The 27,687-nt window shown below is 51.7% G+C and overlaps 1 protein-coding gene across 12 annotated transcripts in view; it reads left to right on the top strand.

Moving 5' to 3' along the window:
• Nucleotides 1-27,687, top strand: part of RGS6 (regulator of G protein signaling 6) — a 483,467-nt gene that overhangs the window by 444,969 nt on the left and 10,811 nt on the right. For 6 of the 12 annotated variants that reach the window (XM_059691684.1, XM_059691693.1, XM_059691692.1 and 3 more), the window contains 2 exons: nt 11,317-11,406; nt 14,930-14,983. In XM_059691684.1, the coding sequence (XP_059547667.1) occupies nt 11,317-11,406; nt 14,930-14,983 (144 nt within the window). Of the gene's footprint in view, nt 1-11,316; nt 11,407-14,929; nt 14,984-15,110; nt 16,186-27,687 lie in introns of those variants that run through there. The other 6 variants (XM_059691691.1, XM_059691689.1, XM_059691687.1 and 3 more) reach the window with 6 other exon arrangements.

The raw sequence follows: 27,687 nt of genomic DNA, 5'->3' as shown, positions 1-27,687 counted from the left end.
TGCTTCTAACTCATGCTGTGACCTTGGGCAAGTTACTCAAACTCTGTCTTCTCTTCCTCATCTGTAGGACAGAGAAACTTATGCATGGGGGTAGGAAGGGGATTAGGTGAAATGAAGCATGTCAGCAGTTAAAAGTGTCTGACCCACTGTAGGCTATGACAAATATTTACTATTTTATTTTCCTAATGTTGTTAATATTTGTTATACTTTTATATTTAACATGTTTGGTGAAAAAATTCAAATTGCACGTAACCTTAGCACCCAGAGATAACATCTATTCTAGGGTATTTTCTTCCTCAATTAAAATGTATAGGGTCATTATGCAAATAGGGTGATTCTGTAGCCCGCCTTTTACACTAAACCAGGGGTTGGTTAAAATCTAAACTTTCCTGTAAAGGGCCAGGTAATATAAAGCGCAGCCTTTGTGAGTGATATGGTCTATGTCACTGCTACTCAATTCTGCCATATAAAAGCAACTACGCTCCAACAACATAATGTAAATAATATAAATGAGTGGGTGTGGCTATGTTCCAAAACAACTTTATGGACAGAGTTCAATTTCATACAACTTTTCATGAAGTATTATTGTTCTTTTATTTTTTTTTCAGCCATTTAAACAGTAAAAGAATTCTTAGCTTGTGGGACATAAAGAAACGAATGAAAGAAAGAGAGAGAGAGAGAGAGAGAGAGAGAGAGAGAGAGGAAGGAAGGAAGGAAGGAAGGAAGGAAGGAAGGAAGGAAGGAAGGAAGGAAGGGAGGGAGGGAGGGAGGGAGGGAGGGAGGGAGGGAGGGAGAGAGAGAGAGAGAGAGAGAGAGAGAGAGAGAGAGAGAGAGAGAGAGAGATGGATGAAAAAAAATAGCCAGTGGGTTGGATTTGAGCACCAAGCCATAGTTTCAGATTCCTATGCATGAAAATCATTGAAATGCTTCAAGAAATCTAGAGTGCTAGCGATAGAGGGCTGGGAGTGATTCATCTTCAGTTTATTTGGGAGAGTAGATTAGAGGAGACTTCATCTTGCTGTGGTAACAGTAACCCCCCTACACACCCCACACCCCTACCCCCCTCACCCCCTCACCCCCCCATCTGCAAAGGTTTCTGCATAGAGTGAACCAAGGAGAAGTCAGCCAGCACCATGGCACTCACACTGCCTTACCCTTCCTGGCCCCCTCTGCTGCCTGCACCGGCTACATAGCTGTGATGCTGACATTCCAGGTAAGGAAAGGCAGTTGAGATCCTTAGCAACCCCTTTACCAGCCAGGACTTGCACTCAGATCTCCCAACTTGCTGTCTGCTGTTCAGATCACACTGCCCCTGGGTGGTCAGTGTTGAGGACTTGGCTGTTATTCTGAGAGCTGTAGAAACTGTGGTCCCCAATGGCAAGGAGCAGGCTTTGATTCTACTTCTGCCACATACTTTGTCTAGGATTATACATTGACGTTCTTCCAGCTTGCCCATCTGACAAGTGGGAATGGTGACACCTAAGGCCCGACCCCACCTGGGATCAGGACCTCTGGGTGGCTTCCTCAGCTGGTCACAATGGTTCTCAGAGCCCTCCCCACCCCCTACCCCAGTCAGAATGCCGATGGAAGTGTGAGCATGTGCCCTATTATTAGGGGTCAGTAGTCAGATGAAGGCCCGGCCAGATTTATGGATCCATTTGAAATGGGGACTGGGGCGGGGTGCAGGCTCTCTCCGAGGATTCGGTTTTCATTTGACCACATGCATTGTTATAGCAAAGTTAATTGCCTGTGTTTGCTTCCTGTGGAAATATTTCACAAGCTACCCTGTCAGCAGGAGCCCAGCATTTGCACTTGTGTTTTGCTGATCCATTTGGCTTTTTTGAAAATTTGGGCCAAGACCAAATCTTCCATAAAGGTCTGTGGGCTGTGACCATAGCCCTCAGCTGTTTGCTGTGTTGTTCCAATTTCACAGATTTAGCCTTGTGAGAGGAGAAAAAAAGGAAAAACGGGCCATGATTTTTTTTCTTTAAAGGACTCAGTTCTTTATGTCGGGGGTTGAAATCTCTATTTCCAACCGTGGGGCCTCAGAGGACCGCATTGCCACCCACTTGCTATGTGTTCTCAGGCAAGGACCTTCACTTTGTGCCTTAGTTTCCTCATCTGTAAAATGAGGGTGGTGTCTTCTCTTCAACCCTCTAAGGATTTTTGAAGAATCAGATGAGCCAGTAGCCCTGAAAATTATATAAGTAAAAAGTGCTACATATGCATACATGTGTGCTCACAAACCTTAATGTCTCTTGCATTCCCTGGGGCCTCCTAATTCCAAGCTGGATCAAAAAAGAGTTCTCCCAAGAAGATGCCTGCTCTTGAAAGGAGTTCTTGGGGGGGGGGGGGGCGGAATGCTGAAAAAAATATATAGGAGCCATATTTGTGGGGCCTGGATGGTCATCCTAAGAAATATGAATTTTTTCTCCCTGAAGACAGTAGGAAAGCTTTGAAGGCTTTGAGCTACAAGAGGGGGAAGCAGATGGTGGTGGGCAGAGTAGAGTGAACTAGAGCCAAGCGACATCTCAATCTCGGGGCGCGCGGTCCACAGCTTTGCTGGCGTGTTTTGGAGGACAGACTGAAACCACGGGAAGCACCAAGGACCTAAGGCTTCCTCAGGGCATTTGCCTCTTCCCAGAGCCTCCACAGACTGCAGGAGGGAGATGAGAGTCCACTGGCTGGTGCAGTGGCTGCCTCGCTTGAATTTTTAAAGTCGCAGAGCATCCAATGATGTTCCAAGGACTGTGTCACTGGGTCTGCTCAATTCGTCTCTCACCCCATCCATCCATTTCATGAACATCCCCTCTCCCATTGAAGTTGGGAGACCTTGACCTGTGGGCTATAGAGTTCTATACTGAGGGAACTGCAAAGGAATTAGAAGGCCCCGGTGGCTCTTTGCCATTAGGCAGAGCTTGTCTAAAAGTACTTCATTCTTCACAAACAAAACAGAGCAGGCCTAAGAAAACACTTCATTGATATTGGATTGGATTGGATTGGATTGGATTGGATTGGATTGGAAATCTGTTCATCAAATGGATTGACAGTTGAATGGGGTGGACCAACTCTGCCCATTGGCTTTGTTCCCTGCAGGTTCTCTCATAGGCTTCCTAGTTGTCCAAGCCCCACTATTTTCCTGACCTATGGTATCTGCTGAGATGCCCACCTCGCCCTGAATCCACAGTGTCTGAGCCTCCAGCACCGCTAGATATAAAAGTTCTTTGATGGGAGTAGGCATTTGGTCTTGTCTTCTTTTCCTTTTATAAGTCCCTACAACACTGAAGTAATGCTCTGTACATAGTTAGGTTTAAAAAATTTTTTTCTTGACAACTCAGCCCAGAATTATAGCACTCTCAGCTGTACCTATCATTTTAGAGGTGGGGGGGCGGGGGGGGGGGGGCGGGGGGCAATTTGTCCCTTGGCTTTCCACTTTTAAAAAATATATATATTGTTGCTTTAACTTTTTTTAAAATATATTTTTATTGATTTCAGAGAGGAATGGTGAAGGGGAGAGAGATAGAAACATCAATGATGAAAGAGAATCATTGATCAGCTGCTTCCTGTGTGCCCTACACTGGGGATCAAGCCCACAACCCGGGCATGTGCCCTTGACCAGAATCAAACCCAGGACCTTTCAGTACGTAGGCCAACGCTCTATCCACTGAGCCAAGCCAGCTAGGGCTTGACTTTTCACTTTGAAAAAGCTTGTCAAATAACCTTAGGGGACATATACAGTAGGTGATCAATACTAAGTTAATTAAATGTCTCCAATATGCCAATTCAGCAAAATTTGGAATCCCCATGTAAGGTACAGATGTTCTAGGCTCTTGGAATATACTATACATAGGAGGGTTCCTTCCCTTAAGCGGACTTCAATCTAAGTTACCAAAACTCTACTCAGCCATCATCTGGGCATGAAAAGATCAAAAAGCAATCTCAAGGCCAAAATGAGGTCAGGATAATGCAAGAGCTGAAAAACACACCCTGAAGTCTACACCCATCTTGAACAGACAAGAAGCCTTTAGTCAAAAGTCTTTATTATTACCTAACCTTAGATATTTAAAAGCAAGTTGATTAAGGAATGCAAGGCTTCTAACATTTGATTGTTTAAACACCAGAGCCTGAAGGAGCACATGTTTCTGTTCACCATCAATGCCTCAGAAATCCAAGTCTCCTGGCCTGGCGGAAGCTGTTCGTCCGTGCCCCAGTGGCGGAGGCGGTGGCATTGTGTGCCAGTATCACAAGACTGCACCAAGTTTCCTGATATTAATCCTCGATTGGAGGGCATTTCCTGATAGACTTCCCATGCCAGACATATTTTAACAAAGAACGCCACGGCTCTGCTTGCTCCAGGAGTTACTCATTTCGTCCTGTGGGTGGTTTTATTTCAGGGAGATGAACCACAGAGGGTGGGATGCATTTTGAAAAGAACAAATCAGTTGTTTGTGGTCGGGTTCTGTTTATTACCACACAGACTAGTAGTTCCTGGAGAGAAGGCATCAGAAAACTAAATTGCAAAGTGTTTTTGTTGAGGCTTCAGAGCATATATTTCTTGCACCAAGCCCCATGACCTTGAAGAGGAAAAGGAAAACAGCTAGGTTAATGCCCCTGATATTTGGGCAGCTAAAAGGCAATATGCAAAGCTAACTTTGAAGCTACTCTTATCTAAGCATGGGGACTGAACAGCATCAATAGGCTGTGCCCTCTGGCCAGTTAAATTGAACATGTTTATCCAGATGCTTTGCAGGGTAGAGGCAAATGATAACTTACTCTTACACCCTCTTATGACTTGAATGCTGCATTATGTAGAAAAGGTCCTCTGAGGCCCTGCTTAGAAGGACAAAGAAATTCAAATGGGGGCTTCTTATTTAAGATCCACATGATCCTAGGATGGTCGTCCAAAGCTGCGTCCATGAGGACAAGAAGCTACCGTCTTTGACCCAAGTGGGTGTCCGTACCGCCGTGATGCCTCTCCTGTGTTTATTAAGCAGATGCGTCCTCTCCACCACTGTGCAGTCCCGCCCTCCGTCCTCCTGTAGGACCTATGTTGGAAAAGATGTTAATTTTCCTGAGGCTTTGGCTAACCACGCCTAAGGTCTGAAGACCTTTCGTTTAAGAGGTTCAAGAGCCTCTTGAAAGGAGATCTCCTGGGTAACTTTTTTTGATCCAGACTTGCTGCTTATGACTTCCCAAGGGCCACAGAGCTTTGCCAGGGTGGGCACCTTCCTCTGGTATGAAAGACACGTTGTACACAACCTGTGAGGTGAGACACCAGAGCCTGTGCCACCCTGGATGACCTGTCCCTTACCATCACTGACCATGGTGGTAGCGAATGGTTCCCGAAAGGGAATGGGGAGCAGCGGTCTCCTACTAGGGTGGCTCCAATTAGGACTCGAGAGGAGATCCTTACCATTTCTGCTGGCCCCACATTGAGGACTTTGTCTCAGCCATGCACCACTAACTCCCCTCAAACTCCCGACTCAAGGACAGTGAAAAGCAGCATATTGCAAGGGAAGAGCTGTGCTTTGCGGTCGTACAGTTCTGGGTTCAAATTCTTGGTCTGTAGTTGAGCCAGTCACTTAACCTTCTAGAGTTTTCATACCCTCATCTGTAAAACAGGTTGGTTTAAACATAAGCACTGATTCAGAGCAAACGACAACAGCAACTAAAATAATATAGTTGGGCTCTGCTCACCTTTCCTCCTCCTCCGGGAACCTTCGGCCTTTCCTCTCATCCCCATCCACTTCTGGCAAGAACAGTCCCGCCGTGAAGTCCAGTGATATTCATTACCTTACATGTATATAATTTTTGTGGTGTTTTCACTTATATTTCTTCGTTTGCTTGGGTGATAGGGCTGGGAAAGGCAGAGTCAGGACCTGAATCCAGGCCTTGAGCTGCCAGCCCAGTTCCCTTTGCACCACCCCACAGAGCAGCATCACATTCTGCCCCTCAGCCTCACCTTCCTCCAAGGGACTCAGCACTTCCCAGAGTCTGCGTGCGTGTAGTTCCAGGAAGCTCGGGGACGGAGGGCAGACAGAGACAGGCACATGCACCTGGGAAAAGAAAAGTAGGACACTTGACACTCACAGGAAGGGCTCTCGGCAGCCGTCCCAGAGCTGGGAAATGAGATCTCAGCTGTCTTAGGGACCCACAGCAAAGAGGAAACAGGGTGCCCTGAAGTTCACTGCTCCAGCATGCTTGGGGCCCCAGGCCTCAGGCTATTGTCTGATTGGTCACCTTCCCAACGCTTGTGAGGGTCCCTGTGTTTTGTCTAAAAACAAAGGAGATTTCCAAATGAGGACTGTCCCGGCCAAACATTGACTTGTGGCAAATGTGGTTTAGAGACAGCCTGCCCTGCTCACTCCCTTCGGCTCCCACATGTGCCATGGACCCTACTGATGCCAGTTGTTTTTGCTTCCACCTTTGCCTCCCAGGCAGGCCAACCTCCCCCACTTCCCTATCCCAGGGCCAGGCCCCAGGAGGGAAATGAGGGTGGAGAAGAGAGGCCCCTCTGGGCAGTGTGGCTGAGATGGTCAGTATGACTTGGAGCTCTAGAGCATGTTTCTCAGCCTATGGAGAGCCATCTCACGCTGGAGTGGGTGCCTCCCCCATGTCAGGAAGGCAGGTGTGGACCCTGGTGGTGCTGCTTTCATAGTCAGCTCATCATCTCTTTTTTAGGAAGGGGGGGGGGGATAGGGAGGGAGGAAGGGAGGAAGATAGGGAAGGAGGGGAGGAGGGAGGGAGGGGAGAGAAAAAAGGACACAGAGGAAGGGGAGGAGAGAGGGAGAAAGATAAAACCAGGGAAAGAAGAAGAGGAAAAGTGCAAGCTTCTTTTTCTCTAGCCCCTTGGGAAGTCTCTTGGCGGGGCTGGCTGGTGTTACCAGTGGCTCTCCTGCTCTTTGTGGATTCTGGATATACATTTCCCTTTAAGACAGTTGTCTGCAGAGCAGGGGAAACAAACCAGAACCCCCCATAAATCAATAGAGGTCACTGCCAAAAGCTTTGTACACTTGCTGTCCCTGGCAGTGATAAACTCATTGCATTTGGGAACTGGCCAAAGACCCTGAGTCCTATCTTAATTCTCATTCCCAGAAAAACCTCAGTACTCCATTCACCCACCCCCTGTTTACTGTCTTTGTGTTTCCAAGACAAAGCTGGCAAGGAGGAAGGAACAGAGCTCCAGAACTGGGTACATCAAAGGCTCCATTGCTTTGCTTGGGGGAAGAGAGGTGGGTGGAGGAGTCCTGGGTCTGTAGCCTGTGGGAAAGGAAGGCCCAGTCCAGAGGGGCGAAGTCCCGGGCCTGCAGGGGGCACAGGAGATCTGCAGAAGTTCTTGATTCTGCCTTTCTCCGACTACGCCTTGCATCTGCTTTGACGGGGGAATTTGAGACTGTCCTGGTGATGGCCAGAGACTAGCAACAGGGTTGGCAGAGTAAGATCACCTTATGCAACCCACCTTCAGGAGGTCATGTTCTCCCTCCTGCTTTCTTCCCACACCAGCCCCACCTTGGTTCTGGCTGTGACGTTGTCCATGTGACCTGGGGAGGACAACAGTGATGCACAACCACTCCTCTGACCCACATTGACACCACCCCCACCACCACCCCCAAGAGTAGACCACCATTGTCTGCTGCTCCTTCCTCCTTGCTCTGGTTGACAAATCTCTACAACAGCAAGACCAAGCTGTCCTACCCTCAATTCCCATTTCTGTCTGCTGAGACCTTCCTACCCTGATGAGGACCCTTCTGGTTGATAGACAACAATTCCCCACATCTGGCCATTCACACCCGTTCACAGCACTCTCTATGTTCACTTCTTTGTAGCCTTTAGCTCAAACGTGTTTCCATATTTACAAAAGCAGAATGTAACCTTACCAATGGGAATGGGCCCCTGCAAGGAGCCAAACAAAATTAAATAGTGACTTGGGTCTGAGACGACTTAGATAGCAGCCGTCCATGATCTTTGTGCATCAGTCTTGCCTCATAGAATCTTTACAACAGCAGGGACCTCTTCCGACTTCTCAGGCTGTAATCTCAATGCCTGATACAGGGCCTGGCACCTACAAGATCCTCAATAAATAATTGCTGATATATTTGTGTGATTAAGCATTTAGGCATCTGCTTTATCCTGCTCTTTTTTAATTCATAAGGTCTTTCTTTCAGTGGACTAGGCTTTTCCTGCCCATGATGAGGCTGAACGAATTAACTGGGGGGGGGGGGGGGGGGGCGGGATTTGCTGCCAAGGCCAGAAGGGCTGGGCTAGGAGAGGCTTCCCTCCGCCTCTTGGTAATGGGGTATTTTGTGAGACATACTGGGCATTCAGATTCCTCCGAGAAGTCAGAACAAGAGGCAGGGACCTGTTGCTTTGGACAGGGATTTAGAGGCGGTCCAGGAATGACTGACAGGTCTCTTCAGATGAGTCAAGAGCCACCTAGCTATGTTGGCCACACAGAAGTGATGCCTGAGCTGAGGATAAGGAGACAGTGAGTCGTTTTTCCTCTGCGTTAACATTTGTACCTACTATTTTTTAAATCTTTATTGTTGAAAGTATTATGTATGTCCCCTTTTTTCCCCCCATTGACCCTTTCTAGCCCAACCCCACCTCCTTCCCCAGGCCTTCACCACCCTATTGCCTGTGTCCATGGGTTATGCATATATGCATGCAGGTTCTTTGATTGATCTCTTACAACCCCCACCTGCCCTCTGAGATTTGACAGTCTGTTCCATGCTTCTATGTCTCTGGATCTATTTTGTTCATCAGTTTATTTTGCTCATTAGATTCCACATATGAGTGAGATCATGTGATACTTGTCATTCTCTGACTGGCTTATTTCGCTTAGCATAATACTCTCCAGGTCCCTCCATGCTGTCTCAAAGGGTAAGAAAGCGATCCTTCTTTTTTTACTGCTATACCTAAGAATTAAGTGCTAGGACAATTTAAAGAGACAAAAAATGCAAACAAAGACCATCATGTCCCTCAGTCTGGGCTCTGCGGCCATCAGGATGGACCAAGATGCTCACATATGGGCTTCCCGGGGACCGAGCGTGATCCCCACTCACCTCCCAAGCAGAGAGCAGAAACTGATGAGGTCAGAAACCAAAACTAGTATGGAGCCTGCAAATGTGTTGAACATTAAATTCAAACAAGCATTTCTGTGAACCAAGAAACAATGTAAGTTCCACTAACATTTGACCCTATGTTGGATGCTATGCATAGATGAGATAAAAACATATTGTTCCCTCGAGGAACTTAAAACTAGCGTGGGCCGGACTTTTGTCTGAAATTTACAGGAAAACAGCGAGGCATGTTCTCACTAAATGTATGAAATCTGAACACATCTGGACTACCAAAGCAGGCTGTGATCCAAGCCACTAGTTAATTCCGCTTGGCTCCCTGCAGAGGGCCCATTCCCGTTAATAGAGCTGCACCCTGCCTTTACAAATACGAGGACGATGGAAGCTGATGCCCAGATAGGTCTGCTGATGGTCCAACTGAAGATGGCGAAGAGGGATCCACATGGGGCCCAAGGGGTCTCCTGCTCTCTGCTTTCACTTTCCTTTGTGGTGGGTAGGGAGAGGGTCTTGCCCCAGCTTCCTCTGGGATATGCCAGCAGTCTGGCCAGGTATCTCTGAAATGTGCCTCCTCCCGCCCCTCCCCTGAGAAGAGTCCCGGAGGAAGAGGCGCTTAAGGACCAGTCCAGCACTCAGCTGAGCCGTTTCCTCCCTGCCCAGCTCTCCCCTTTCCTGAGCACTGGAGCTCTGGTCCAGCTTCATAGGGTGAACTATGATGTGCATCTGGGAAGATGCTCCCTTACCAGGCCATCTACCTGACAGTCCCACCCACCCACCCTCCTCACAGGTCCTTTCCTGCGACAGCCAGGCTTCCTGTGCAGCTGAGCTATATTCCACTTCAACTGATAACCCTTTTTCAATGGACAAACCCCCTCTTTTAATGAACCAGGCTTTCTCTGTCCTTAGTGAGGACAGATCTTTTAGGAAGGGACCAGGAGGCTATGGGATTAGCTGGAAGTCAAGGTTGAAATTTGTTGCCAAAGCCAGAATGTAAATACCTCTAGGAGCCCAGGAGAAGAGAAGGCACCGTGCCACAGCATCTGCCCTCCTGGATGTGAGCCTCAGGCCTGGCATACTTGTCCACGTACCCCATGATCTGCTTCCAAGGGCACCCTTCCAGGATGAGCTGGTGGCCTGGACATGCACAACTGATCTGATGATCTGATTGTATCGTTGCATGTGGAGTTCTTTTTAAATTAAACTTTTTATTTTGAGATGTATCTGGATTCCAGTGCAGTTGAAAGAAATAATACAGCCTGGCTGGTGTGGCTCAGTGGTTGAGCATTGAAGAATGAACCAGAAGATCACAGTTGGATTCCTGGTCAGGGCGCATGCCCTGATTGCAGGCTGGATCCCCAGTAGGGGGTGTGCAGGAGGCAGCCTATTAACGATTCTCTCTCATCATTGATGTTTCTATCTCTCTCTCCCTCTCCCTTCCTCTCTAAAATATATATATATATATATATATATATATATATATATATATATATATATTTATTTTTAAAGAAATAATACAGAGATATACCAGTTATCCAGTTTCCCCTAAAGGTAACACGTACAAAACTGTAGTGCAAAACTGATATGACGTCATAGCCATGATATCAACATTGCTACATCCACTGAGTTTATCAGGTTTCCTAATTTTACTGGTACTCATGTGTAATGTGTGTGTTTAGCTCTGTACAATTCTATCACATGTGTAAGACTGCTGAGATACAAAGCTAGTCCATCACCACAGAATCCTTCTATTGTCTTCTAATCACACCTCCCTTCCCTCTCCTTCCCTCTCCCATCTCTAATCTCTGGCAACCACTAATCTGTCATCTGTTTCTGTAACTTGTCACTCCAAGAATGCTACCTCAGGGGAGTCCTATGGTGCGTAGCCTTCTGGGGCTTTTTCACTCACTGTAATTCCCTGAGGTTCAACCAAGTGGTTGAGTGTGTCAATAGTTTGTCCCTTCTCGTTGCTCTGCCTGTGGTTTAATCATTAAGCAATACTGCGTCCTCACATGGCACCAAGAACACGATCCTCAAAGGCCCTTTATTCCGAGAGATAAGATATGTTTTATTTGGTGTTTCTGGGTGGGACAAAAGCACAAAACAAGCACAGTGCAAGTTTTCCTAGGTGCACACAAGCTTACCTCGCATTGTTCATTTCTCTCCTAAAATGGTGGTTGGGTGGTAATTCCCTTTAGTATTGGCTGACAGTTCCCTTTGTGTCTTCTGCCTCCTTCCCTCCCAGGAGCACATCTACAAGCTGATGAAGAGTGACAGCTATGCCCGCTTCCTCCGGTCAAATGCTTACCAGGACTTGCTGCTGGCCAAGAAGAAGGTATCTTTGGAAAGGGCAGGCTTGCCTTTCTTAGCACTATTGATCCTTGCCTGCTGCTTGCTGCTGGTGTGAAATGAGAATATCATCCCTTGGGTTTTATTTACCTTTTCTTTTCTTCTTTCCCTTCTCTCTCTGCTCCCGCTCCAATGGAAGACAGTTAGGATTGTCACCACCCCCAGGCCCATGGTGTGGCATCCTGTCTCCATGTGCTCATTACCTCCTTCTGCGTGCCGTGCCCACAGCAGGGAGTGTGACCACAGTGGCTCAGGACAGGAGTACCGGGCCGGCAGGACACCAGGGAACCCCTTAGGAAATCAGAGAGAGCCCCTCACTAGGAAGTCCAGCCCCCGCCCCACAGGTGTCTCTCCCTCACCAGCTCAGAGACGGAGAGAAAACCTTGTAGGTTTCAAAGGGGCCATCTGGCACCTGAAGCCATTGCTGGGATTCTTCCCTCCTTGACACCCGCTTCCTCTCCCTCATCCGCCCACAGTGTTTGTGTTTTCTCTTAACCAAGAAGTAGCGGAATCCTAGCTCCTTCTCCCTCCTCCACTGAGAATTATGGCATGGTTCCCGGCAGCCCTTAGCACCTGGATCTGGGGACCCAGGGACCTTCAGCATGCAGGTGGTGAGGGGTGACCGAAGCAGGGATGAACTCATCTGGGTTCCTGGGAGGAGGGATGGAAGAGTCGAGAGGGGCCTGGGGCCTGAGAAGGGGGAGGCTGAAAAAGCGGTTCATGATTCCTGCACATCCTCTGCACTTTCCAGCTCTGATCTGAGGCCCGCGTGTGGCTCAGTGTGGCTCTCCTTGCACCCAATTCCACGACTCCCATGCCATGCGCCTTAAGGAATATAAGCACCGTCATCCTTTCTTCTCTGCTCCCAGCCTTCCGACCCCAGGCCCTAAGCACGTGGTGTCCATCGCCACACTCTGTGGGCTGCCTCTGGGTCACGTAGCCTTTCTCCCTCCGTATTCTGTCCACCTCCTGTGCCAGGGTCCTGTCTGCATATCTGGTTGGTACCACATAACTCCAGAGTCTCCACGAGCATATGTATTCTGCTCTCCTGCCCTTAGGCGGCCCTGAGGACACCCCTGATAGTCTGGGGAACAGTAAAGGAACCTGGAATAGCCAGATCGTCAGAAACCCAGCTTCTCGGTGGCCTCACCTCTTCAGCAGGGGCCTCTCAGGTGTCACTCCTGTGATGGAGAATGTGAATCTTGGCCTCTTGCCGGTTCCCTGCAAGAGGCGGGAGGAGCGGCTGATGCTCCGACAAAGGCCTGATGCCCATTTTTTTCAAGGAAGGTTATGGAGACTTTGGGTGTCTCCAACCCAGATCTCACGGGAGAATGTCCACGTAAGTGTTTTCTTGTTTCTGTGGCTCAAGACCCAGAACTGATCACAATTTGGGGAAATCCCAAGGCTCTGTGGGCTGAGCTGCCTGGGCCTATCTGTACACCCAGCAGCAGCCAGAGGCCGTTCCGTCTCCTGTGGGTCTGAGCACAGAGAAAACGCAGCCCAGCTCTGGGCAGGGCTGGCATGCCTGAGCCTGCAGAGCCTCCCGTAGAGGAGACTTCACCGAGGAGGAGCCCAGGGCCTCTCTGTGAAATGTTGCCAATGAAATTCACTGGGAGTATCCGCCCAACCCCCAAATTAAGGGCCATTCTTGTGACAGAAAGCCCTCCCAGATGCTGACACCCTTTCCGTAGCCAGGGGTTGATTGTTTCCAAAAACAGTGACAAAACTTGCCTTTCCCCCCACTTCCCCTGAGAGCCTCCAGGCGTGGACTGGATTTGTGACTCGGCACTTCCAGGTAGGCCTAGAATCTTCGGATTTCAGGGATGGGCTTATAACTGTCCAGGTCATAAAAGGTGTGGGGGAGAGTCACACTTCCTGCTAAGAGAGGGGATATGAATGGGCCTCACTTTTCTGCTGAGAAAGGTCTGGAGACACAGCCTTCATCCCTGGCTCACCTTCTGTGCTAAGTACGGAAGATAAGGTTAGTCACTTTGATGTACCAAGTTCCCACGGGGCGAGTGAGCTGGGTTTTGACGGTTCCTCCAAGACAATTAAGTACCAGGATCCTGGGAGGGGAGAGGCCGTGCGAGGCAGAGGAACCCGACTGAGCCCACCAAGGGCTCCCCTCTGCCAGCAGCACCTCGGTGGCCAGAGCCCAGGGAAGACAGGCACAGGTCACTGGCTGCAGGGCTGGACCGGCCTGACTCGGCCAACTGTATGCCCTGGGCCCAATGTACTGAAGCTGAGTTCTGCCTCCCTAGAGCGGACACTTGGTGTGGTTCTCAGGGCCAAGTGGGGAAACTTCGGTCCCTTTGCCAGGAGAGAGACCAGCCTGGCTCTGAGTGCTGGGTCCTTATGTCGTGTTTTCCTTCTACAACGCCCTGTCTGTCTCTGGGCAGCCAGCCGAGGGGAGAGGGACATGACTGCCAAGGGAGCCCTCTGACCTGTCCACATGGGCCGGTGGCTGCTCTTGGCCAGCCCCCTCTGCGCCCGGCAATGCTGCAACCCACAGGCCCGCGGCTGCTTCTTCAGCTCCCTCATTCCCATTATTTGCTCCGTGTGTGTGTGTGTGCGTGTGTGTGTGTATGTATGTGTGTGTGTGTGCGTGTGCGTGTGCGTGTGTGTATGTATGTGTGCGTGTGCGTGTGCGTGCGTGTGTGTGTGTGTGTGTGTGTGTGTGTGTGTGTGTGTCCATGTGAGCGGGCCTTCTCTCCAAATTTCCCAGTCTTGAGCTCTAGGCCCTGGGACAGGGCTCTAGGATAAACTAGTAGGTCTCTGGGGTATAACTCTCTCCCCAAACTCCTTGAACAAGCAGAAAACCTGGGGAGTCGGTTGCACACCACACCTGTCTCCTCCTCTGCTAGCCGTGAGCGCCTAGCCCGAGGGCGTGCCCATGGGCTTTGCCTCTTCTTGCCCCAGTTGGGGGCCCCTCAGCTAAGAATTTCCTAGAAAAGTCCTGCCCCTCCTGCAGCCAACTGTGAGTAAATCTTGGGAGGGGTCACCTGCCTGGGTACTGAGAGCATTTTCTTTCCAGAACCTTCCTCCGAAGTCCAAGTCCCTTTGCAAAGGACGTGGGTAGACCCTCTTTATCTAAGGACCCAGAATCAGAGCCATTGGGGGGCCATGAAGGAGTCACTGAAGGTAGCAAACTTTCTAGCTGCATCTGGGCAGGAAAATCTCAGAGAAAAGTCATAACCCAGACCCTCAGCCACTTCTTGACGTCCCATCAGCACACCCTGAGGGCCCCCGGGACGTTTAATGAGCCCTGGAGGCGCACACACCTTCCCCTCAGCTGTTCCAAGGAGCAGCATCTCCCGGGCTTCTGTTTCCTGTCTGCCCCACTGACCCTCGCATACAGCGCTAGCTGCTTCTCTCTTCCCGTTTCTGCGCCCTGTTTTGCTTTTCTGTCCATTTGCTGCCGCTGTGCTGTTTGGAAACCACGTGTAAGCTGAAGATTTTTTTTCCCTGTATTTTTCTCCCTACCTTTTTTTTGTTTGTTTTTCCTAAAGCCAGAAAGTGAGCAAGGTCGTAGAACTTCCTTAGAAAAGTTCACTCGCAGTGTGGTAAGTGCAGCTGGTTTTGTCCCCTCACGTGCCTTTGGTTTTCTCAGTTCTTTTATGTTGTCCTTCCCCCTGGGGTGGGAGGGCGGCCAGTGCTTTCCCCCTCAACACATCCCTTTTCTTTTGCAAGTGTCTGCAGCTTCACTTCTAGGGATGGATTTGCAAAAGACCAAGCGGCTCCCTCTGCAGAAGGTGCACACCCGACCGCCAGCCTCGAGCTTCGCCTTTGACCTTCCGTGCAGGGCTCCGAGGAGAGAGGACCCGCCCGCCGCCCTGGGGGCTGCGCGGTTTGTGCATCTTCTGCAGCAGCCCAGGGAGAAGGCCATCGAACTGTCTCACGAAATAAATTGGCTCGGAACCGTAGCTCATCTATAAAAAACATTCCAAATTTCCCTCTGTGAGCGCCGGCCGGCCCGTGGGAGTGGGCCGCGAGCTGCTGCTGCTGCTGTGTAGGCGGCTTTCGCGTGCACAGGAGGTGGCCGTGCTGCATGGTCTAGCTGGCGTGTGTTAGTGGCCTCTGCATGACTTACCGTCCTCGTCAGCCTCATGTGCATAGCGTGACGGGGAGAAGAGGGCAGGTGGCCCTGGGGAGGAGGGGGAAGCAGGTCCCTGTTCTGTCCCTGTACTCCCAGGGGCAAGGCCTTGAGGGAGTCATGGTGGGCTGCAGGTTCACCAGCTCCGTAGGGAAGTGGCCTTACCCCATGCGCACTGAGTTTAGATGAGGTAGAGATTGGTGCGGGGGGCACATAGGAGACCCCATGGTAACAGGTGAGAGTGCAGAATGAATAGTCTTCCCATGGTGCACAGCGGAGATTCGGTTCTACGGTCTATAGGACAGCACAGACCCATCTCTCCTTTCCATGCCGTTCTCTGTAAGATCTGGGCCTAGGGCTTGGTGCGCAGAATTCAATCCCACTCATTCACTTCCTTGTCATTCACTTACAAGCTGCTGAGTGCCTGGGCCCCAGCCTGCGCTATTCATATCAAACTAGAGGGAACTAACATGGCAGCCGGGAGCAGGGATCCCACGAATGGAACTGGCCTCTCTTCTCTTCCCAAGGGGAGAACCCTCTCATGCCCTTTTTCCCCCTCTGTTGAAGAGAGAAGTCCTTGTAAAACCTGACTACTGCGTGATTAGCATCTTTATTTCATCCTTTTGGCATAAAATCTAAGAATTCTGGGTTGAAAGCAACCTAGTTGTTTACCTAGGTGAAACTTGATGCACTTTAGCTGAATTTAAACGTCATTTTGAATTTGCTAGATGTAAACATCATAGTGGCTCTCGTAGGTGACAATTAAAATATGGGTGCCCATCTTTTCTCTTCCTCGGCCTCCCTCTCTATGGTCTTTCCTCCTGAAAAGTCAGAACTTACAGAATGTGAGGCCTGCTGGTCCCCTGTCTGTCTTCATGGCTGGCTTGCCACGGCCATGTGATTTCGCACCCCAAGGCCCTGGCCAGTGTGGCTCAGTGGATAGAGTATCGGTCTGCGGACCAAAGGGTCCTGGGTTGGATTCCGGTCAAGGACACGTACCTTGGTTGCAGGCTCCTCCCCAGCCCTGGCCCTGGTCCGGGCTCATGCAGGAGGCACCAATCGATGTGTTTCTCTCACATCGGTATTTCTCTTTGTCTTTCCCTCTCTCTTCCGCTCTCCCTAAAAATCAATGGGAAAATATCCTCGGGTGAGGATTAACAGGGGGGTGGGGTGGGGGGGAGGTGCCACAGGCTATCTAAGGCGAGGCCTGATAGAGGGCGGTAGGGACCTATTCCTCTCCATCTCTTTTGAGGCCAGGATGTGTGGGCAGAGGATACTTAGGGATTTTGTGGACAGGCCCTGTGTGTACTAGAAGGCAACTTGGTCTGTCAGTGGAGACTGGGAAGGCAGAACCCTAGAGCCCCATGGAGGCCCTCCAGGTTGGCCGCAGGAGCCAAGGGTGTGAGAGAGGAAGACCGGTATTAAGATGAGACATCCAAAGATCTCCAGGCTGCTTTGCATGAGAAGTGGGTAGCAGGAAAGGTGAGAAGGATCTTGCTGAAGCTCTGGGAAGAGCATTTATCGATGTCCCTTCATCCCAGAAGTGGTGTTGGTTCAGTGGTCCTCCAAGGTCCGTTAACGAAGCATTTGGAATGAGAAAGCACCAGACACCTTCCCAGCGTCTGGAGTGTGCACAGGGGAGATTTTACAGAGGTGTTTTCAGGGCCGACTGAAGGAGAAGAATTCCCAAGCTCTTGAAATTTTTAGCAGCTATATGATAAAAGGCCCAAACTTAAAAAAAAAAAAAAAATTCCTAAATTTCCTGCTGTTCTTTTATGAAGACTTTAGTGGGTGGTGCGTCGTGGTGTTTTGGTTCCAGTGGTGGAAATGGAGATGGATTTGCACTGATTCATCCATGCTCCTTGTGCTCTTGGGATGACACCTCATCCGCATGAGAGGCAGCTGAGTTTGAGGGAACAGCCCATGGCCATAGAACAATGGTTCTCAACCTTCTGGCCCTTTAAATACAGTTCTTCATGTTGTGACCCAACCATAAAATTATTTTCGTTGCTACTTCATAACTGTAATGTTGCTACTGTTATGAATCGTAATGTAAATATCTGATATGCAGGATGGTCTTAGGCGACCCTTGTGAAAGGGTCGTTCGACCGCCAAAGGGGTCGCGACCCACAGGTTGAGAACCGCTGCCATAGAACAATGGCAACTCTCAGGGTATTTGAGGCTGGATCCCAAGAACTTGGTCTCAACCCAGGGTTCTAATCAGCCAATATGCCTGTGCTTGATTTCTATAAAAGGAGGTCAACCTGAATATTTCATCTGCTAGATACTGTGCAGTATAAAACTCAACGAAAGGCTAGTTCAGTAGAATTGTCACGGTGCTGGGAAAGATGTGTGGAAAGACCATCCATGTCTTGGGGCTAATAATGGGAAAACGAAGGCGTGAAGCCGGGCAGCTCAGGGATCAAGAATATGAGACCAGCTGCTATTGAGGACTAATTGGTAGCAAGAAATGTTGATCTTGGTGGTTGGTTAGCTCCGTCAACTAGCTTCTTATCAAGACTGAATCTGAATCCAAATTTCTCCCATGCAAATGTCCTTTCTTTTCTTGGAAAAGGAGGGACATTTGGAGAAAGCACATTGTTCTTTCCAAGTCTCAGGTGTATCGTGAACAGAGGGATTACCTGGCGAAGGTGACAGACGCCCCCTGTGACATGAGATCCCGGAGGGTTGTCTAATGCAGTTCATGGGTGCTGCGAGGGCCATGCGCCTTGTGTGCAGGAGGGGCCTTGCAACCCCCAAAAGAGGCAGTTCTGTGTGAGCTTCTCCTTCCAATAGGAGTTTCCTGCTGAGTCACCCAGACCTTGAAGACACAAAGCAAATGTCTGAGGACAGGCTGGGCTAAGCATTGTGTGGTTTTGGCGACTGGAACCACCAAGCCTGTGCAAAGCCCTGCTTACTTGACAGGGAGGGCCCAGGTTCAGAACCGGACATAAGTGAAAGTCATGGCACGGCGCAGCCAGCCCACACTGCAGCTTTGTCAGAAGCAGAAACAGGACTCCCTGTCATGGGCCCGGCCCCACAGATGCACAGCTGGCCACGCAAAGCCCAGGCTGGATTCCAGCTCCCATGGACCCTCAGCTGCCCTTGTGCAGTGAGTGACTCATACCATGGCGGTCCTGGTCCGAGGAGCCCCAATCTCAGGAAGACCCGTAACGCATGGCAGCTTCTCAAAGGCAGCCCCAGACATGGCCTCCCGTCCAATGAACGGAGCCTGTCTCTCCCTGGCCCTGGCCGCGGGGAGCTTCCTTTCACAGTGGCTAGAAAATATGAGAGCCACGGTAGGAAACATCTGCCCAGCACTGTGGTCACCTTGGCATCACCAGCCACCTCCTTTCGGGTTATTTGGTGGGAAGCCCCAGGCATTACCGACAGGGGTGGAAGGGGGGGGGGGAAGGTTCTCAAACTAAAGACCACTTCCTGCCACTCAGCGCCAACCAGCCTGCCATTCCCTGCCGCCTTCCTGATTTTGCGGTTGACAGATGTGAGGGTGACCAGAGCTGCAGGGCTCACCCTCCCCGTTCTCTCTTAGGTATGCTCATTACTTCGGGGTCTACCATGGAGTGGGGACAGCCTCCCAGGAGCTGACTCTGACATAGAGGACCCGGGGGACGCATGGGAAGAGGCAAGAGGATCAAAGGGCCCTTAGCCCAGACTCAACAGTAGTTATTAGATTGTCTCTTTGGGGGATGGTGGCCACAGTCATCAGCCTGGGGAGGAGAAGCTAGAGAAAGTCCCTGCTTCTTGCGTGCAGTTCCTCAGAGTGATGGCACTTCAATTAGGAAAAGTGGCAGCTCCAAGTGGCGCTGGCATTAGCCTCCCTGACACCTTGGCCTGGGAACTCAGTCGAATCCTCAGCTGCCCTCTTGAGAGCCTCATCAGCTGCCACCTTGGGCTCCAAAGATGGGGCATGGGGGCACACAGGAGGCCACAGAGGAGAGTGGCGATGAGGACCAGGACCAGGTCACCCCTTCCTAAGAGAACATCTCAGTTGGGCTTCGTCAAGGTGCTCCTTGGACTTGAAACAGCAAGGGCGGGGGGCTGGGGAGCCTTGGCATGTGCCCAGTGGCATCTCTGCAACAGGCATTTCTGACCTGCCTGCCAAGGAATGCAGCAGGAAAGTCAGATGGAGATCAGGAAGCTCGGGGAGCCAACTGTCACCCACCCTCCCCTCCCCCTCTCCACCTGCCCTTTCCTCCCTCCCCAGCTAAAGCCAAGGAAAAGCTAATGAGAACTAAAAAGCGGCAGCTCATCCCCTCCCCCACCCCTCCCAGTGGCTCTGCAGGAAGAAACCCCTGCTCTAGGCCCAGGTGCTGAGCCAGAAATGGATGACGGAGGCCCCTGGCAGGCGCGGCAGAGGGCAGATGCCTGGGGCGTTCAGCCAACCTGGCATCAGCAGCTCCCTCCCGGAGGAGGTTGCTTTCCCCTCCCCCTCAGCCAGTCAGGGGGACAGCATGCACTCCGGTGGAATGAGTTTGCAAATCGAGACCCAGCAGAGCCTCCAGAAGGCTTGGACCGCAGTTTTCCAGCCTTCAGCCGGGGACAACTGGCTAAAGTCCTTCACACGGGGTTGGTTTGATTGCAGACAGTCCTTGGGCCCCTTGGGAACCACTGGGTCACAAACTCAATGGCCAGCATCTCCCATATCAGAGACCCAAGGGCCAGCGGTAGTGAGGCCCCACCTGCCTCCCGGTGGAGGTGGCCTTCCATAGCAGTATTTGGGGGGGATTGCATGAAAATCGTCCACTTTGGGACAGCGAGGACTTCTCCTGGGACTCTGTGAAATTGCTCAGCAGCCCCCACACAGAATGGTTCCTGTTCCCAGCCTTAACCTACGAGCTGTGTGGCCTCAGGCAAATCACTAGCCCTCTCTGAGCATGGTCTTCTCTGCACAATGGCTTGGACTAGATCATCTGTATGGACTTCTCCAGCTGGTAGTATCTGCAGGTCCGTGCTTCTCTCCATCCTGAGATTTCTGGGCCGTGCTAATCATTCTCTGAATGAGAGAGGAGCTGCCTTCCTGCCCTGGACGTGGCTGCAGCCTTTGAGGCCTGGAAATAAGCCATGGAGAGAATTGAGTTGGGTGTGTATTTAAAATTTTTTGACAGGATTGGAGGATAAAGCACCAGAGTGCCGCAGGCTGCCTCAGCCACAGGCTCGCTCCCTGCATTGCCCAGGGCTCCCTCTCACACTGTGACCCCTGGAGGGCAACTGCCAGTTCTGCAGTCCCCTCCCTCCTGGGATGGACAACCAGCCTGGTGTGTCAGGTATGGGGGGCAAGGTCAGCTGGGCAGAGGAGCGGGCTCCTCTGTGGGTGCTGCCACCTCACAGTGCACTGTGGGGCATAGAAAGGAGTGAAAAGTGAGCATTTGAGGTCCTCCGCATCACTCTGCTGCTCACCTGCCACCACCCTTCCCTGTTCCCTGGAGACCTCTGGGCCAGCTGGTCACTCACTGTCCTCTCTTAGAACTGAGGGCCGAGAGCCGAGAGCCCATGTAACCCTGCTCACAGTCATGGTAGGTTAAGTTTCCCTGGTCCCTACCCACCCTCTCCATCTTGGCTCCAAGTAAAGTTGAAAAAGTATATTTAATATTATAATTTTGACCCGACCAGTATGGCTCAATGGTTGAGCGTCGACCAACCAGGAGGTCAGGGCACATGCCCAGGTTGTAGGCTTGATCCCCAGTGTGGGCCATGCAGGAGGCAGCCAATCAATGATTCTCTCTCATCGTTGATGTTTCTCTCTCCCTTCCTCTCCAAAATCAATATATATATATAATATATATAATTTTGTAGCTGGAAAATGAAAATGTCTATTTTCTGTAAACAAACTATTAAATGTAAGACAACTGAATCAGCTTGGCTGGTGGATACAGAGAAGACAAACAATGAAGTGATTCAATGTGGTGGGGGATGGAGTCCTCTTCTGAAACTCTGGGGAGGAAAGGGTCAGAGATTGTCATTTGTGAGTAACTTGGCCCTGGTCCCTGCCACTTTTTTGAAACAAGGACTGACGTCCCTCCTTCCCCCCCGCCAACTGTTTCAGTTGATGCTTCAACATGTCAATCAAAAGCAGCAAAAACGCCCTCCCTGTGGAGTGCCACTTAGAGAAAAAACACAGCGTGACAGCCCCCACACATGGGGACACAGGAAGAGCAAGGTTCTTCTGGCCCCTCCCTGCCTCTCCCCTCCTGCCTCCCCTGACCCCGAGTGCGAGCAGTCAAGTGCAAACCCAAGTCCTCCGAGGCAGAAAGGCACAGCTGTGTGTTTACAGCCACTGATTCGGATCCAATCGCATCCCCTGCCCGTCTCCACAGGGCAGGCTGGGGCACACGGTGTGTACGTGCCAGGCGGGAATCTATTTCGGGAGGTGACCTGCAGCCCTTTGCCACAACAGAGCCTTCTTCCCATCCCCCACTCAGGAAAGGATCCTTCTAGAAGGAGCTTTCAGCCTGTCCCTTGTCACTCATCCAGTCAGACTTCTGGCAGCTCCGGGCTCCCATCTGTCCAGTGAGAAGACAGAGAGTGAAGGTGACTGCAGGGCCCTCAGCAGCGTGGATAGCAGGACGTGAAGACACTCCGGGACAGCAGTAGCACCACCCAGAGGGCAGGAGAGCGAAACTGCCAGGCGTTAGGCCGCGGAACAGCAGGAACCAAGGGAGGGGACGAAGTTGCCACAGTCAAGGTCAGGGAGAAGAACCTGTGCCTGTGCCCGACTGGAGAGTGAGAGGTCAGAGAGCTCCAGGACTAAGGACTTGAAGGCTGAGAAGTGAGACCTCCACTGGACCGCCTCCCCACCCCCCGCACCCGCGAAATGAGCTCCTGGGGAAAACCACTCGGCAGCGTCCCCCTTTTTAAGCAGCAAATGAGTACCTTAGGTTGTAATGCAGTTTGGGGAGCGTGGCATTCTGGAAGGAGGGTGGACACAAATCCGTACACAGGAACAATCTGTAAAGCGTTGCTATGAAGCAGAATGGCAAGTGGGACAATGAGTTTTCAGTCTAGTGATGTTCCCCCAAGGCCAATGAGAGAAAGGCCCTTGGGTGTTTATTCCGCGGTTCCAGGGTGGATGGGGGGTGGACAGGGTTGGGACTGTATTGCAGTGGCAGGAGTCAAATGACAGCGGTTCTTCCATGGCCCCGAGTCACGGTCAAATCACTTTGGCCTGAGCAATGGCACCACAGCCCCAAGCAGGGATGGGCTGGCCGGTGTGATATCTGGAAGGAACTCCCCACACCCTCCTATCAGCCCGGCTTACATAGAAGGATGACTAACATAACTACGTCCTCTCCTCCAGAAACTATTTGTGACCTGCTATTTGTCCACCAAGGTTGAAAATGTCCATTTCTGTCCCTCTCCCCCTCACCTCTACTCCCTCTGTGCCCATAATTAGGTAAAAAAATATATCCACAGTGTCTCAATGGCTGGTAAGAGGGCTAATCCATCTATCTATAATAATAAAAGCATAATATGCTAATTAGACCAGACATCCTTCCAGATGACCTGGATGAAGCCAGGGCTATGAGGGCCGAGGCAAGACGCCACGGCTGTGAGGGCCGAGCCCCATACACGAATTTCGTGCATCGGGCCTCTAGTCCTATCTAATAAAAGAGAAACATGGTAATTAGCCGTACGACCGCTACCCTTCCCATTGACTAATCAGGGCAATATGCAAATTAACTGCCAGTCAAGATGGCGGCCGGCAGCCAGGCAACTGACGCGAACAGGAGGTTTGTTTGCTCCAGTGATGGAGGAAGCCAAGGTTCCCCGCCTGCCACTGCTGGGCTCTGAGCTGCTCTCTAAGAAACATTGTTACAAATATAGAAGCTAAACAAAACCCCAGAAACCTGTTTTCAGTCAGCTGGGATCTCAGAGCTGGAGTCGCAACAAAGTTTCAAATACAGAAAGTAAACAAAGCCAGAAACCTGCTTTCAGCAGCGAGGTTTCACAGCTAAAGCTGGCTCTCAGCTCCAGTGACAGCCATAAATCCAAGAATAAAAAAAAAGGAAAAAAAGGAGCAGTTGGGAGCTTCAGTCACCCGCCAGCCTGAAAACGGCCCTCAGCCCCTCACCCAGACTGGCCAGGCACCCCAGTGGGGACCCCCACCCTGAAGGGTGTGTGACCAGCTGCAACAGCCATCAGCCCCTCACCCAGGCTGGCCAGGCACCCAGGTGGGACCCCCACCCTGATCCAGGACACCCTTCAGGGCAAACCAGCCGGCCCCCACCCATGCACCAGGCCTCTATCCTATATAGTAAAAGGGTAATATGCCTCCCAGCACCGGGATCAGCGGAGCCGCGAGACCTCCCGGCACTGGGATCAGTGTGACGGGGGGCAGCGCCCAAACCCCCTGATCGCCCTGTGGCTCTGTGTGTGACAGGGGGCGGGGCCACAACCTCTCTATCCGCCCTGCTCTGTTGTTGACGGGAAGGCGCCCCAACCCCCTGATCAGCCCTGCTCTGTGCCTGATAGGGGGGAGCTCCCCAACCCCCTGATCACCCTATGGCTCTGTGTGTGACAGGGTGAGGCACCCCAACAACCCCACCCCACCCCACTGGCCCTGCTCTGTGTGTGACAGGGTGGAGCTGCAACCTCCCCATCGGCCCTGCCCTGAGTGTGACAGGGGGGAGTGCCACAACCCCCTGATCGGCCCTGCTCTGTGCGTGACAGGGTGGCGCCCCAACCTCCCCATCGACCATGCCTTGAGTGTGACAGGGGGCGGCGCCCCAACCCCCCAATTGACCCTACCCTGAGTGTGACTGAGGGTGGCATCACAACCTCCTGATCGGCCCTGCTCTGTGCGTGACAGGGGGGAGCTCCCCAAACCCCTGATCGGCCCTGCTCTGTGCATGACATGGGGGAGCTCCCCAACCCCCTGATCGGCCCTGCTCTGTGTGTGACAGGGTACAGAGCCCCAACCCCCCTGATGGGCCCTGCTCTGTGTGTGACAGGAGGTGGCGCCACAACCTCCCCATCGACCCTGCCTTGAGTGTGACAGGGGGCGGCACCCCAACCCCCCCAATCAGCCCTACCCTGAGCGTGACTGAGGGTGGCATCGCAACCTCCTGATCTACCCTGCACTGTGCATGACAGGGGGTGGCGCCCCAACTCCCCAATTGGCCCTACTCTGAGCCCGACCAGAGCCTGTGGGGCAGGCACCTAGGGATTGGGCTTGTCCTCTGCCACCTGGGAGTGGGCCTAAGCCAGCAGGTCGTTATCTCCCGAGGGGTCCCAGACTGTGAGAGGGCACAGGCCAGGCTGAGGGACTCCCCCCCCCCCGAGTGCACAAATTTTTGTGCACCGGGCCTCTAGTGTATATATATAAAAGCCTAATATGCAAGTTGTCCCCATGGCCTCCCTTTGTTCTGTGCCGCCCCCTGTTGGTCAGTGCATGCCAATCCTATTCAAAGACCCAAACCTAGAAGGTTTTGCTCATTTGGTGGGATAATGGGTCAGAAACAACTAGATAAAATTTAACCAGATAACATTTATGATAAAAAAAAAAAGTATTCACAACTATAGGATGGCATTTGAATTTTTCACTGAAATTCAAGTAAAAAAGAAATTCTGGGGTTGTAGTTGACTGCATGCTTAATGTAAGCAAAAGCAGGATGCAACCATTTTTTTAAAAAACAACGTTTGGCTGCAGTGACAAATGGGGTATGGTCAGAAGACAGAAGCGATTCACTGCCCTCTGTGCTGCTCTAGACCATGTAGAGTCTGGGTTCTAAGCCCGCACATTTTATCAAGAACTTTAACAGTCTAGAAAAGTTCAGAAGGAATAGCTGGGGCTTCTGGAAGCCATGTCAGCTGAGAATGAAGTAGGAAAGATGTTTTGCCCCTAAAGAGACTCGATAACCACCGTAAGACACACCTATTTGTCTTCCAGAGTGAGTGGACATTTCTGGATTGTTCCAGACAAAGCTAGAACCAACGGGGAAAGGGTATGGGGAGGGCCACTCTACTGAAACATAGTCTAACAGTAGCAACTTCCCAGCAGGGGAACACGTCACCTCAAGGAACAGTGAGCTCCCTGGAAACACTCAAGCTGAATGGCCAAGGGTACTGTAGAGCAGGCTCCACGTTGGAGTCCAGCCTCTCTTCCCTCTGGAATCCTCTGGTGCTTTGCCTGTTCAGTGGGTCCTACTGCATTTTATTCTGTGGTTTATGAATAAGCCCTGGAAGAGAAGAATGGACCCTATGGAGGGAGTTTGCTGAGAGTGGAGGAGAGGGATCCAGGAGTCGGAATAGCCTCTGCCTTGAGGGTGAAAAAGCCAGATGAGCACGGGAAACGCTCAGGGAGTGGAATTGCTTCCCTTTACATGCCACCCTTGCTTTCTGGAGGTTTCTGTTTGTAGGGTTGTTTGTTTTTCAAGGCAATTGCTGCTGTTGCAGCTGAGCCCTGGACAACAGGGCTCGCCCCTGGATGCCCCAGAGAGGTCACTGAGCAGAGGGCAGGGGCACCCGCTGGCGCAGGGAGGCTGGCGGCTGAGGGCAGTCAGGCGGAGCACAGCTGGGTGGGCAGGCACGGAGGGCACCCTGGCTCCGTGTTGGAGAAAGCTTGGCCTGCCATTATTCCCACTCAGAAAAGGTATCTTGTTGAGAGCAGAAAAGATGATAAAGCCAGTTGCAGATTTCAGGTGGGCAAGTTGCCACCGAAAGCATCTCTGCCTGGCCAGGAGCAGAAGGTGCCCCGAGGCCCCGGACCGAGCGGAAGCTGCCTCCCGGGCCCTCCCGCTGGCCCTGCCTGGAGGGTCCTCCTCAGCCCAGCGCAGGGGAAGGGGCGGGCTCGCCAGCCGTCCTGAGGACCAGCCCGATTCAAAGACTCTCCCTGTCCCCCGGGCTTCACCAGGGCTGCTTTCAGCTCATCATGGGATTGAATCATTATGGTGATTATAGCTTATGGCTCTTTCCTCTCCTCATCTTTTGCTTTCAAATTCTTTGAGGCCTCTCATTAAACATGGCGATCCGGGTAAAGTAGTGAAGTTTTAATAGGACATTTTTTAAAGCTAAAGCAAACTCAGTCGATTCTCTCAAACGCTGCTTTAAAACTTGATCAGGCTTGACTGGTGCCTCGACAGGAGAGGCAGGGGAGAGAGAAATGGGGGGTCGGGGGACACCCACACTTTTCCACAGGGTCGGAGACCCTCCTTCTCATCTGCACCAAGGGCACGGTGCAGCTGAACCCCATCGAGCGAGGCTGGAGGGCCTGGCCTTTCCGCCTCACAGTTGAAGTTGGGGAATGGAGATGGAGCAGCCAGTGAAAGCCTCAGCCCACCCTCGTCACCTGCAGCAAACCTGCAGAAGCCCAGTGGGGACATTCTGATGAGTCATCTCACCTGGAGGACATAGGCCGTGCCACGCCGGGCGTAATTCTAAAGATGGAGAGGAGTCTGTCGTTAGCGTCTGCGAGCCATCACCGTCCAGCGGTCATGCCGCATGGAGGTTTCCTTGGTAATGACACGGCTGCAGAGCCCACCCTGTGCGAGCCCTCAATCCGAGTTTTCCTGCTGTGTCTAGATCTACAGGGCGTTCTGAGAAGGTTCGCCAGGGGGTGGAGGTGGGGTGGTGGCCACCAGAGCCCCCAAACGACCCTTCAGCTACTTCGCTCAGGTTGAGTGACGGTCCCCTTCCTCTCCCTCCTGCCAGGACACATGGCCGATGCACAGCGAGGTGCATCTCGCCCTGGCAGGAGTGTGTTTAGAGAGGCTCCCATTGGCCCCTTGCAGCTGCCTGTCCTGAGCTGTCCAGTCTGTCCTGAACCTGTCAGTAGCCAGCCATGTGGGATGACTCAGCACCACCAACCAGCCGTGGTTAATGTTGTCCAAATCCTGGCAGCAACATTCTCCCCAAGGGCATTCTCAGCCCGACTGCAGATGACCCGCTGGCTTTGCCGACGGGACACAGCATCCCTTTTGCGCCCACCAGAAGGTAGAGAAGTGGGCTAGTTGGAGACGGCAGCCCCGGTTGCACCCTATCCCTCCACCTGATACGGGAGTCAGACCCCAGCGAGTCGCTCAGCTGCCCAGTGGGTGTAAGGAAGCATACTGCACCGAGTGGCTGTGGGCATTACGTGGGGAGTGGCTTTCATTTCTTGGAGGCTCGTCGTGTTATATACTGTGGACGTTGGCATCATGCTGGGCTTGGCCTGAGAGG

Source organism: Myotis daubentonii, chromosome 1, assembly GCF_963259705.1.
Source record: "Myotis daubentonii chromosome 1, mMyoDau2.1, whole genome shotgun sequence".
NCBI lineage: Eukaryota > Metazoa > Chordata > Mammalia > Chiroptera > Vespertilionidae > Myotis > Myotis daubentonii.
Note: the sequence above shows the minus strand (reverse complement) of the source record. Positions and strands in the feature narration are given on the sequence as shown.